Source organism: Camarhynchus parvulus, chromosome 27, assembly GCF_901933205.1.
Source record: "Camarhynchus parvulus chromosome 27, STF_HiC, whole genome shotgun sequence".
In the NCBI taxonomy this organism is placed as follows: Eukaryota; Metazoa; Chordata; class Aves; order Passeriformes; family Thraupidae; genus Camarhynchus; species Camarhynchus parvulus.
Genome location: NC_044597.1, coordinates 330,345 through 344,094, shown reverse-complemented (window position 1 = coordinate 344,094; position 13,750 = coordinate 330,345). Strand labels below are relative to the sequence as shown.

General features: G+C 52.4%; 1 protein-coding gene across 1 annotated transcript in view; it reads right to left on the bottom strand.

Annotated features, from left to right (window-relative positions):
- Nucleotides 1-4,806, bottom strand: part of LOC115914109 (acid-sensing ion channel 2-like) — a 35,455-nt gene extending 30,649 nt beyond the window's left edge. Inside the window, exon 1 of the mRNA XM_030966463.1 lies at nt 4,043-4,806. Within this exon, the coding sequence (XP_030822323.1) occupies nt 4,043-4,606 (564 nt within the window). The 5' untranslated portion in view covers nt 4,607-4,806. The remainder of the gene's footprint in view (nt 1-4,042) is intronic.
- Nucleotides 4,807-13,750: the final 8,944 nt, after the last annotated feature.

The following is a 13,750-nucleotide window of genomic DNA, read 5'->3' as shown; positions in this document are numbered from 1 at the left end:
TTTTTTCCTTGAAAAAAGTGAAAGTTGTATAACAGATGAGAATGGACTAGCTAGTCTAAAAAGCCAAAGCTAGATAGATATACTAGAAGGAAGGGCAGAAAAAATATGTATCGAGAAAGCCAGATAGATTGACAGAAACTCGTGTCTTAAAATAGCTATATTCACATGAGATACACTTCATTATGTGGACCCTGTAGGTCAGAAGAATGTGTATTGAAAATAAATGAGTTCTATCCTTCAATTGTCATGGCCACTGGCAATAAATAGACACCTGATGAGGCAGAGCAGGCACGAGGGAAAAGTTTGTGCTAGCTGGAATGACTGGACGTGTAAGGAAGCACAGCCCAACACTGCATTTAGTAAACAGAACACGGTACCACCCCAGACACCCAGAGCACACACCCAGAACAGCCCCCAGAGCCACAGCCAGGCTGTGTTGGGCAGGGCTGTGCTGCTGGGGAGCGTTTCTCAGCAAGGGGGGACTGAGGGATCCCATTCTTCTGCTGCTCATATTCCCAATATCCACTCCCAGGCCATCCCATCTCTCACTCCGTGTTTGCCCCATGCCCTGAAAGGGTTTTCAGAGGTTTTCTCCCCGTTGCCCCCCACATTTGCTGGGCCCCACACAAAATCCTCCTGCCAGTGTCCCCTGTGACTGCCCAGCATCATCCCAGGCTGGAACAGTGAAAGCCACCCCAGTACCCTGGGAAAGAGGCTTTGCTCCACACACCCACAGGGACTCCCAGAACATCACACTGCTGTGGCGAGGGCTGATGAGCCCAAGCTGTGCCAGGCTCAGCAGCAGTGGGATGAAGACCTTGATGTTACATGGAGCAGCAGGAGCACAGCTCCTCCAGGAAATGCCATCTGCGAGGTCAGCTCCAACCAGAACCTCCTGGGGGGAGCAATGCAGAAAACAAGGGGGGGATTTCCTTGACTGCTGCTCTCAGGCTTTCCTCCTCCACATACTCCAAGGGAATAGCTTTGCTAAAGCATGTTCTGCCAATTTTCTCTTCTTCACTGGCTTTGCCTATAGCAGAGCTCTGCATTATCTTCTCTGCTGTTCTGTGTATGGCAATGCTAGCACAGGATCAGCACATCCTGCTAAGACCAGGCTGTTCCCTTTGGGGTATTTCTGAAAAAAAGCTGTGGGTACTCACTCCAGTGAGCAGACCTTAACATGGGAAATGCTGTCTGAGAGGTATTAGGGGGAGAAGGAACAGGAAGTGTAGGGAAAACACAGCTCAAGTCCTGTTATTAAAGCAGTGTCAGAGGACTGAAACAGGGCAGTGGAGGAGGAAGGAGGACAAAGTCAAGTGTTTTCAAAGTGCCAAGATGCTGCCGTTTCAGCTCCTGCTCTCCATGCAGCAGCAGCAGCAGCAACAACAGCACTGTGGGTTTTATTCAGGGACACCCTGCACACAAACCCCCCACGCACCAGAGGGCAGAGCTGACCAGAGGCAGCACAGCACGGACTCCCCCAGCAGCACCTTATTGCAGAGCTCCAGTTTGGTGCAGCCCTCTGCTGCAAAGCTCCTGCCTCCTCTGCTCCCAGCTGCCAGAATCTGGGCAGTGTATATAAAACCCTTGTAGTTCTTCACCCTGATGACATATTGCAGAACTGCCCTGGGATTTACACCCTGTTTCCCTTCAGGAAACAAATCAGGCTCCAGTGATGACTCTTCTCCAGCGGGTGCTGCAGCAGGATGGATGTGCTGTCACTGAGCCCGTGTGCAGCTGCAACAGGTTGGTGGTTATTAAATGCAAAATTCATCCAGGACATGAGGCTCTGATTCAGCCTGGAGGCAGCTCACAGACCTTTACAGCATTCTCCCTGTGGAAACACCTACTCATCCTTCAAACACTTTCCCCTGCCTTTTATCTGAGAGGTAAAATCTGGAAGAAAAACAAGGTTGTTGTGTCCCTGTTGAGTGCTACTTCCTGGATTTCCATAACCTGGGGGATTACCTGGAGTCAGTGAGATGGAAGCCCTGCCTCTATGAGAGACAATGTTGTCTTCTGGCTCAGGTAGGAGCTGCTTTGCAGAATGGGCTGAAGTATTGCACTCAATCTCTCACTTTGACAAGGACAAGTGCTGTCAGTCCATAATATCTTGTCTCTTTCTAGCTTGCCCTGATCTGTTTTAGCAGAGCATTTATTTGGCAGACAGGGAATGTTTGTCTTTCTGGAAACTACCGTATTCCCCATGAGAAAAAAAAAATTAAAATCATTGTTTCAGAAGCAAGTATCTCAAAAACTCAATAGCTAGGGGTGACACCCTGCTGGGTCCCAGGGGGGCTGCCAAGAGCTCCTGTCTTCTGCTTTTCAAAGTTCTTTTTTAAGCCCTGCAGGTGCTTTGAAAATGCTGGTTTGTCCCTGGCTTTGAGGTTTTTGCTTTTGGCTAGTTCTTATTTCATTCTTGGCAAGTCCACAGGCAGAATAGCTCCCACTCCCCACACTTTGCTACAGTCAAGAGAGGTCTGTCCATTCTCCTGGGTTCTGACCTCACTTCCCAGCTCTTCTGCCCCCTGGACTTTTGGATCTGTTTCTGCTTTTTTATCCCATTCTCCAGACCTGCTCACACATGGCTTCTCTTTAGTTAAGCTCCTCTCCTTGGAACTTGGCTGACACCTTCCTACAGCTTGGATGACCCAACCCCTGCCCAGACCTGCCTAGGGAGCAGAAATAAGGGAATAGTTTGCCTGAATAGCCAGTTTGAAATAGACACACATCGGAGCTATGCACAGGTAATAGCTGAAGTGTACAATTCTATGTTCCTGCTCCGAGGTGTAAAGAGAGCACAGCCTAGGAGATGGCAATGACTTTGGTGCTGGAGTCAGTTGGACTCATTTGTTAAGAGATCCAAAGCAGCACAGATAGAAAATATTCCACTCTCCCAAAACCAGACAAAGATTCTGCTCATGAGCCAGGGGATCACAAACCCTGCCCAGGACCTGCTCTCTGCAGGACACACCATAACTAGCAGAACAACCAGCAGAACTCCCAAGAAATAACCACCTGAAACCTGTAACATTCCTGACTCCAGAATCACAGAGACAAGGCACTGTCCAGCATGGCCTGAGAGCACAGTGGGACTTAGCCCAGAGCCCAGCACACCCCAGCCCAGCCAGGATGGGGCTCAGCCCCCTCTGCAGCCCCTGCCCAGTCCGCTCACCTGCCCCAGTGGCACAGAGGGGCATCACTTCAGCCAGGCAACCTCCTAGTAATTTTTATTTTACACTGACACATTTACCACCACAGCACCCAGGCCAGCCTGCACGGCCATCAGGGTGCCAGCCAGAAGCTGGAAACTCAGCAGCAGCTACTTCCCTCAGCATGCTCAAGCACCCGGCTCGCTCCACCTCCCCCCCCCCACTTAGAGCAGACCAGGATCAGAGCTCAGCCTCTCAGTTGCTTTTCCTCTCCTTCTCTTTCCCCTCCTTTCATCTAACACAGCACAGGAAGGACACAGCACCAGGCAGGTACCCAGCTGCTACCCACATTCTGCAGCAAACCAGAATTTATGAGCCATGAACACCTGGAAAAAGAAGAAAAATTTCCCCTTCTAGAGTTCCAGTAACACTGCAAACACCTGGAGAGACACAGTTGGACACTGCTCAGACCAGCCCCGAGCACCTGCCCTTCTTGTTGGCTCTGTCCAGCCCTCTCTGCTTCCTTCAGCTGGCTGACATCCACTGGCCATGCCAAGACACCCTCAGGCCCCCTGTGATGCTCAGCAGCATCCATCTGACCCTGAGCAAACACTGGGAGCCATGGGCCTTACTCAGCAGGGAGGCTGGACCTGCTACAAACCCTTTGCAGGTCTGGCCCCATAAAACCCCCATTAGGACTCCAACAAACAAACTTCAGCTCAACAGGCTTCCTCCTGCTCCTCCTCTGCCATGCCAGAGCCTGGCAGCCACTGTCTCACCACACTGGACCCACACAGCTTGGCCAGGGACCTCCAGGGCTGTCCTGGTCCTGCAACACCACGGTCCACATGCTGAGAGAAGAGAAAAGCAGAGTGTCTGCTCATACTCACAGTTTTGAAGTCCTTGTGGTTGCACTCCTGGCCCCTGAACTTGCAGTACAGCATCATATCCTTCAGGTCGTGGCCAACCCGTGCCAGGAACTCTTGCATGCTGAAAACTTTGGGTTTATACTGCTTAAAGTTGGCCTTTTCTTGGAGGGTGGCTAAGACAGCAGGGTCAGCCAGGTGAGGGTTGGGGATCTGCAGGTTGACATCCAGCAGAGCCAGGAGCTCCCCAGCATGGTACAGGTCGTTGGTGGTGAGCCGGGAGAAGCGGAACTCGTTGAGGTTACAGATGGTGACAGCAGGAAACACCAGGCTGTTCGCCACCACCTCGTCCACTTTGGTCACGTGCTGGTAGGAGAAATAAAAAGCCACCCTGTCCGAGCTCTCCACCAGGAGCAGACCTAGCGAGCCCACAAAGGCCAAGGTCCAAAGCAGGCGCCGGATGGTGACCGGCCCATAGACGAAGACGTGACGGATCCCGTGGAGCGTGGTGGTGTTGGCAAAAATCTGGATGCTGGAAGGCTGCAGGCTGCCCATGCTGCCCTCGCTGGTGCTGTCCTTCAGATCCATAGTTCATTTAAATCCTGGTCCTGCTTTTTGGGTCAGTCTGGAGCCAGAACTGGGATCTGGATCTCTCCCCTCTCCTCTCCAAAGTAATTAAACCCTTTCAGAGGCAGGCGAGGGAAGCAGAGTGAGCCCAGCTGCCGCGAGTTTATCCCACGAGCTCAGCAGTAGCTTCGTCGGGGTAAATATTTATATAAAATCCATTCAAACTCTTGCTCTTGATTTCCTCGGCGCGATAAGGAGGGTTGGTTTTATTTAGGGAGACACCAAGGTGATGTGGAAGAGATGTGGGTGGGCAGCGAAAGCTGAGCCAATGGCAATAAAGTCCTCCCCCTGCACACACACGCACAAGCACACACGCGCCGAGGGGAGCTGAGATTAAGCGAGCGAGCCTAAAACAAGCGGAGGCAGCTTCCAGGCTGTTAACTAGTGCGGAAAGCTGAGCATGCTGCTTCCCGCATATCTTCAGCCCGACCGGGAGATGCTCCCCGAGCTCCGGGGATGCGGCTGCAGGATTCAGGCTTCTCTCCTCCTCCCCACCTCTCCATTTTGGGCAGAAAACACCACCCCGAAAACCCAGCCTGTGCTGTCGGTGTGATTTGCAAGGGAAAGGTGGGCAGCTAATTCAGAGGGAGAAATAGGAGAGCAAAAGGGGGAGGGGAAAGGAAAGGCTAAAAAATAAAAGGAAAGGCTGAAAAATAAAAGAAGGGGACTGCTGCTCAGCTGCACGCACGCACGCACGCAGACTGGAAAGAGGTGCATTAACCCGCTTCTCTTTCACACGGCAGCTCCGAGCAAAACCCAGCCAGGGCAAGAGCCGGGCAGCGGCGGGGCTGGAGCGTCTCTGCTCTCTGCTATGTCTGTCTCTGCTCTGTCTGCCTCAGAGCTGCCTCAGAGCTCAGAGCTACCTCAGAGCTGCCTCAGAACCGCCTCAGAGCTGTCTCAGAGCTCCTCTGCCCTGCAGGACTCTCGGGGAGAAGCGCTGGGAGCCGTGCGGCGTACAGGGATCCGGAGCCCCGCGGCCGGGCTGGGCCGGGCAGGGCCGGGCCGGGCCGGGCCGGGCCGGGCAGGGTGAGGGACCGAGCCTCGCAGCTCCAGCCGGGGCCGTCCGGCCCTGGCTGTGCCTCGGCGAGGCCGGGGCTATGCCCAGCAGCTCCTGAGCTCCTGGCTCGGCCCCCGGAGGATCTCCAGATGTTCCATGTGCCCCGAAGGCAGCTGTGACGGATGTGTTTGGGGAAGGCGCTCCCAGATGTGCATGCAGCCGGGAGGCTGGGAAGGAGGGGGTGGAGGGGAGGAAAACTGGATTTTCTACCCAGGAGATGCTGCAGATGCGTGACGATGCCTCGGTGCATGCGTGGTGCGACTGCAGAAGTGCGAACGAGGGGGATCCACACCAGAGGTGTGAGGGGCTGGGTCTGAGCAGGGTCGGAGTAACTCCCTCCCACATCGGCTCCATGAACAGCAGGGGCTTTGCTCGCCTTTTTTCAGATCCAGAACGAAGCCCCAGGATTTCTGTCTCTGTACAGCACCCAGCCCTACAGCAGGTGAGGGTCCCCGAGCATGGAAGCGCCCAGAACGTGACTTTCCCAGTTGGAATGAGGTGGGAGCAGAGGGTTGAAGCACAGGCAGAGCCTGTCAGGGTCTGCAGGGCAATGCCTCATGACTCTCAGCCGCCTTTAAAGATTAAATGAGCCCAGTTTCTGAATTTATAACCCTGAGTGCAGTTACCATGACAACAGACCATTTGCACCATTTGGCCCCTTCACCTTTCAGGTGCTTGACTTCACTGATGGACCCCCAAGACCCTTGTCCCTGGGCCGTCAGCCACCCTGTCCTCCTCCTGACGGTTTTCACCGAGAGATGAGATAATTTCAGCTTTGCTGTCTCCACATTTGGCCTTGGCAGCCAAAGGTGAGGGGAGTTGTGGCATCCCCCAGCATGGATATTCCTGTGGGAATATCTCTCAGTCTCAGCTACCCATACCCTGCTACAACACTACTTTCTCCATTTTACACCAGGGAATCTGAGGCAAAGAGGGGACAAAGGACTTGGGAGCCCCGACGTGGTTTTCCCAGGAGAACTTTTTGTATCAGGTGGTTGCCCTGAAGCCTCCTTCCATAGCCAGAAGGCTCCAGCACTCTGTTGTCATGAATGGCTGGGGTGCAGAGGAAGCAGGAGCTGCCTCCAGAGTCTGGTTTGCTCTTGTACAAATCCACATCAGCCCTGAAATGCAAAATATGGTCCCTCCTTCGGCATCTGTGCCGGTGAGTGAAGCCAGGCTCTCAATACAGTCCATTGGTGGCTAAACAGAGCTGTGTTCCTTCTGCATTACACAGAAATTCAGACAAGGACAGAGCACAAACCTCCTGCACCTTGTGGTGCCCTTTCCAGGAGAGTGGAAAAGGCAGAGCTGAGCACACCCAAACAAGCTATGGCCCAGAATTAAAGCAGCAGAGTGGCCACAGCACCCTTTCTCCTGGCTCCAGACCTCACTGCCGGTCTCCCCATGTGCTCATCACCCCTGCATGGTCAGGGACAAAACCCTTTCCTCTAAAAAATCCCTGGCCGGAATGGGCTCCCTTTCCCACCCACTCCCATCCCATCTGCAAATCCCCCTCCCTTCCCCACCTGCACTGGCCAGGACGTGTGTCAATGCTTTCATTTGTTCCCCGTTAATGCTTTCATTTGTTCCCGGTTAGTGCTGCCTTTGCAATGCCGTTTGCTGTAATTCACACCATAAACCATCTGCTGCCTTTTATTGTTGAACTGTGCGGGGAGCTTTGGCTGCAGCCTGGAGGGAACAGCCCCATGCCCAGCAGAGCTGCCTGGCACCGGCTCCAGCTCGGGCTCTGCTGCCCCTGGGGATGGGCACAAACCAGGGAGACAAACCACGGAATCGTGGAATGGTTTGGGTTGGAAGGGATCATCTCATCCAACCCCACCTTCACTGTCCCAGGCTGCTCCAAGCCCTGCCCAGCCTGCCATTGGGCACTGCCAGGGATCCAGAGGCAGCCCCAGCTGTCTGGCCACTGTCCCAGTCTGGTGAGGGCTGGTGGCTCAGGCTGTGCCCAAGAGCTGCCATGGGCCACCATGTCCTGGGAGCCAAGGAAAGCAGTGCCTGGTGATGGGCTGTGGGCTGACACCAGCAAGGGTGAGGGACATGGGAAGCAAGGGCTGGTAAGGGCTGATGGCCCCTCTGGCCACCCATGTGAACATCCCCTCTAAGGGCCACGCAGGGGAGGAAAGGCAGCCTGGCTGGTCGCATAAAGCCCCTGAGGTTGCAGAGCCCAGCTAAGGACACCTGCACTAGGGAATGCCCGGGAATGGGAGCATCCCTGGCAGGTGGAGCTGCTAAGGGACCTTATAGCCTAGCCTCAGCCCCTGGATGTTCCTCGCAGAACATGCTGCTTCAAATTTGCTTCAGCAGACGAGCCAGGCAGGGCCAGAAGACGTATCTCTGTTTTTCACCCCTTTGCAGAGATGGAGGGAAGTGGAGAGGGCCAGGCTGGCTGGGAAGAGGGCAAGCACAGGCTGTGCAGAGCCCTCTCTCCTTTGCACAGCCTGTGCCTGCCCTCTTGTGTCTCCAGCACTTGCTGCAGTGCTTGGGATCCCACCCCGAAACACCGGGAAACGGCTCTATTCGAGGAAGAAAAAGGGATGAAGAAGGGTCCCGACCTCTGTGAGCCCCTCTGCTTCCACAGCCCCACCTGAGCCCTCCCGGGAGCACAGCCCAGGTAAAGGGTTTGCAATGAGAAACGCAGGACTGACCTCACAGGCCCAGCACAGGGATGTTTTACAAAGAAAATCAGGTGCTTTGGTCCCCCATGTGGCTCAGTACAGAGTCCCCACGGCCCTGAGCCAGAGCCCTCTCCTTAACCCTGGAAATCTCTGTGTTTTTTCTGCCAGTTTGTTCTTTTGATGTTCCCCTCTGGACTTGAAGAGAAAAAGGATTAAAAAAAAAAGACAAAAAAAAAAAAAAAAAAAAAAAAAAGGCAATGAGGCAATGATGGCTGCAGTCCAGGGAAGAGGTTTGTCTGACAATCACAGAATCATTTAGATTGGAAAAGTCCTCTGATTTCATTGAGTCCAACTGAGTTGACCCAGCACTGCCAAGGCCACCACTGACCATGTCCCCAAGTGCCACATCCACAGGGCTTTTAAACCCCTGCAGGGATGGGGACTCTACCCCTGCCCTGGGCAGCCATGCACCCCTTTCAGTGAAGAAATCTTCCCTAATGTCCAATCCAACCTCCCCTGGCCCAGCCTGAGGCCGTTCCCTCTGCTCCTGTCCCTGTTCCCTGGAGCACAGCCCGACCCCCCCCGGCTGTCCCCTCCTGGCAGGAGCTGTGCAGAGCCACAAGGGCCCCCTGAGCCTCCTTTGCTCCAGGCTGAGCCCCTTCCCAGCTCCCTCAGCTGCTCCAGATCCTTCCCTGGCCCAGCTGCAGATCATTCTGTGGTTGCATTGATGAGAAATGTCCCATCAGTGTCCCACTGGGATCTCACTGGATGCTGCTCTTGCCATGGGCTCTGAAGGCAGAAAGGACAACAAGCATTTGGAAGGGAAGCCAGGGAGCGTTGGGCCAACCACAATGACTCCTGGAAGAAGGACTTTGGTTAAGTAATTCGTGATCTGTAATTCCCCCTCCATTTCTCAGGCTTTCCCCAATCTTTTTGGACTCTCTTGTCACTTAAATTTTGACTGCCAGTGTCTTCAAAGCGGGGACACAGAGCTCCCATGAGCAGAGAGGACTCAGCTACTTAAAGGAGTCCACCTTTCTAAACAGGAACTGAATGTTGAATGTTGATGTTTCCCCTGAAATTAAATCTGATCACTTCCAAAGTAGCTTTGGCTCAGTTAAACAGCTTTTTAATATATAGAGAAAATTGAAATTTTTATTTCAGTGCATTTAATATTGTGCTTGAATTTATAATGGGGTATAAAATGAAAGCAATGAAAGCAATTAAAAGAAAAAGAAGTCTCCTTGAAAGAAACCAAAAAATATTTAAATGGCTGCATGAAATGCCTTCTAAAGAAAGGTCATAGAATCCCAGACTGTTTTGGGTTGGAAGAGACCTTAAAATTATCCAGTCCCACCCCCTGCCATGGCAGAGACACCTTCCACTATCCCAGGGTGCTCCCAGCCCTGTCCAGCCTGGGCTTGGGCACTGCCAGGGATCCAGGGACAGCCACAGCTGCTCTGGGCAACAAAGCTGTTTGAAAGTAAGGCAATTAAATGCTCCATTTCCATGTGCATTTCCCTCCAAAGAGAGGTGGTGATGAAAACATCATATTGGCAGAGAGCTGAACCAGCATTTTCCATTGGAAGAATGATTTGGGGGGGAAGATTTCTCCCCAGCAGCAGAGAGGATGCTCCAGGTGCCTTCCTCCTCCTGCAGAAATATTAAAGCACATTAATACTCCCCTGGAGGCTGTGGGCCCCAGTGAGGGAATACTGGATTTTCAGAGGTGTTTCTCAGCACTCAGAGGCTGCCCTGCTCCCTCTGGCATTCTCATTCTCTGCAATAACTGATTTACCAGCCCCTCTCCAGAGCTCTGTTCATTGGGGTTCCAAGGTGCTCCTGTCACAGGTGGCACCTGCTGAGCTCCAAAGCCAGCTGGGACATCCCAAGGACTGGCTTCATCCTCCTGTGCCTGTGTTTCACTGCCCACCCTGAGCAAGCCATGGTGTCTCTTCATCCTATGCAAAATGAAAGTGGTGCTGCTTCTGTTCTGTGTCTTCAGCTTTAAGATGTGGGGATGAAAAAATGTACTAAAAAATTATATTTTCTCTGGTGCCTCTCCATTTAAATAGCCCTTGAAATCCTACTTGTTATCCATTAAGTTTTACACAGTTTTATTTTCAGTTATATGTGTTAGTTCTGCCTGATACTCTTGTTTCTCAGAAAGTCTGTAAAAACACCTTGAATTTCTCATTAATAATTCAAGTTTAGGACCCATTTCAGGCCCTTGTTTCCTGATAACACCAGACATTTGTTCTTGTTGGCACATGAAACAAGCAAAAAAATGCACCAAATTTTTTTTTCATTCTTTTGCCCAAAACCCATCTTCATTAGTTTTCCTTTCTTTTTAACTTCTCCTTCAGTGCCTGTGCAGCTCTTAACTGAATTTCTCCAAAGGGGGCAGTTTTCATGGGATTACAATTCTCAGAATAATTAAAGAATCCCACAAATTAAGAAGTCATCCTTCCATTACCATGGCAACCCTGATTGTCCTTCTTCAAATGGCTGATCTGGGAAAACAAGAAAAAAACAGTCTTAAAGCTAATTGCAATCCTGGTGCCAAAGGATTGCAAAGAGCTGGGAGGTGACAGGGGACAGCTGTCCTTGGGGGTCCCCAGGGGCATCTCTCTGTGCCAGAGACCCAAAAGTGTTGGAAGTGTCCAAAGGAGGGACACAAGGGTGGGGAAGGGTCTGGAGGGGCCACATGAGGAGCAGCTGAGGGCACTTGGTCTGTTCAGCTGGAGTAGAGGGGACTGAGGGCTGAGCTCAGGGGCTGCAGCTCCTCCCCAAGGGCAGCTCTGATCTCTGCTCTGGGACAGGGCCAGGACCCAGGGAATGGTGTGAGCTGGGCCAGGGGGATCTGGGATAGAGATCAGGGAAAGGTTCTTCCCCCAGAGGTGCTGGCACTGCCCAGGCTCCCCAGGGAATGGTCCCAGAGCTCCAGGAGGGGTTGGACAGCGCTGCCAGGGATGCCCAGGGTGGGAGTGTTGGGGGGTCTGGACAGGACCAATGGGTAAAAAACTTCTGCTTGCATTTGTATTGAGAGCAAATCCCAGCTTCCACTATGCCAGGTTGATCGAAACCCAATCTAACCTGGCCTTGGGCACTGCCAGGGATCCAGGGGCAGCCCCAGCTGCTCTGGGCACCCTGTGCCAGGGCCTGCCCACCCTCACAGGGAACAATTCCCAATTCCCAACATCCCATCCAGCCCTGCCCTCTGGCAGTGGGAGCCATTCCCTGGGTCCTGTCCCTCCGTCCCTTGTCCCCAGTCCCTGTCCAGCTCTCCTGGAGCCCTTCAGGCCCTGGCAGGGGCTCTGAGCTCTCCCTGGAGCTGCTTCTCTCCAGATGAGCCCCCCCAGCTCTCTCAGCCTGGCTCAGAGGGGCTCCAGCCCTGGAGCAGCTCCGGGGCCTCCTCTGGACTCATCCCAGCAGCTCCAGGTCCTGCCTGAGCCGGGGTCCCTGAGCTGGAGGCAGCTCTGCAGGTGGACCTCCCAAAGGCAGAAATCTGAAGTGAGTTGACTGAAAGGACTGTTTGCTGTGGGGACAGATTGATACACTGGAGATGTGTCCTGTGGCATGATTAGAACTTTATGGAAATAAGAGTCATGGATAAGGGGTGAAGTTTGCTGGAGGCCACGTGAGATGCTTTCAGCTGGAACATGTAATTTAATTTGTGCTCCCCAGTGTGCTGCATAGGCCTAATACTCTGCCCCCTGGGCATGTTGGGGATTTAGTTCATGGGTATTCAATGGGCTGAGAAGCAGCAGAGACAGGAACTCGACCAGATGATGGTATTTACTCTCAGCAGGATTCTATCTACCCCAGAGGAGCTGTTTCTGCACTGAGAGAACAAACCTCATCTTAAATCCTTGCCCTTTCTGAGGAGGAAGAGCACATGAGATTTCTGTGTTCCCTTTGGAGGTGATTTAAGTCAGTACAGTAACAACTGCCCAGAGCTGCTCTTGGCAGAGCTGAGCAGCTCGGGCATTTTGCTCCATGGAGCTGCCCCAACTTAACAGGTCCCTTCAGCTTGTGTAAGATGGGACAAAAGAGGGTCCTACCCTGAGCCCTTTGCTCATCACATGTTCTCTGAGAGGGTACCTGAGGTGATGGGGGAGAAACAAGGCTCAGAAAAGCTAAAGAATAATTTTGTCTGCTTTCAGAGGGGAAAAAAAAATGCAGATTGGACTAGACAGATCTTTTATCCAAGTTCATTTCTGTCTATGAATACTGTCTATGAATACTATGACCCTGTGAGGGTGGTGAGAGCCTGGCACAGGGTGCCCAGAGCAGCTGTGGCTGCCCCATCCCTGGCAGTGTCCAAGGCCAGGTTGAACAGGGTTTGGAGCACCCTGGGACAGTGGAAGGTGTCCCTGCCATGGCAAGGGTGGCACTGAATGAGCCTTAATGTTTCTTCCAACCAAAACCAGTCTGGGACTCTCTGATGGTATGAAATATATCACCATTCCTCTACCCTGTTTTCTTTGCTGGTCTCCTCTCTACTGAAGGGCAAAAAGTTCATTCCAGAAGATGAAGAAAGGTTCTGTTTTCCCATCATACAGGAAAAAACCCTCTGCTAAGTCCTCTCTGTGGATGAGAGCTTTACTGGCCTGGCTGGGGGAGGCTGTGACCAGGCTGGTGGGGATGGAATGACTCAGTGCTCTCGCTTGGCAGACAGCAGTGAAAATCAATTATCTGAGCAGTGGAAATGCATTTTCAGGTCAGTCAGAGCTTCTTGTGGTAAAGCTGGTCAGTGATATCTGGGCAGGAAGAGGCAGCCTGGAAAATGAAATTGAAAGAACCTAAATCTTGTGTAATAACAATGAAAAATCCAAACAAAACCAAAATTTTGGATTTTTTTAAAAGTAGTTTGAAACAGAGAATCAGTTCTATCAGCCTAAATATAATAGATTAATGTCCCCATCCCACCATGTGCTGGATGTGGGTGGGAGAGAGTTAATTTTCTTCACAATAACTCATATGGGGCTGTGGTTGGGATTTGTGCTGGAGATAATCCAGGGATGTTTTGCTTTTGCTGGGCAGGGCTGACAGCTTTAGGGCCTTTTCTGCTCCTCACCCACCAGAGGGGAGGCTGGGGGTGCCCAAGAAGCTGGGGGAGGCACAGCCAGAATCCCAGCTAATCCCAGCTGATCCCAGGGATATCCCAGACCATATGGAGTCATTCTTAGCTGGGGGAAGAAGGAAGAGAGTGAATATTCTGAGTGATGGGTTTTTACTTCCAAAGTCACCGTGCCAGGGATGAGGCCCTGTTTTCCTGGGATGGCTGAGCACCTGCCTGTGATGGGAAGCAGCGAATGGACTCTTTAGTTTGCCTTGCTTGCACACACAGTTTTTGCTTTGCTTATTGAAGTGTTTACCTCAACTCAAGTTTTCTCACTTCTACCTTTC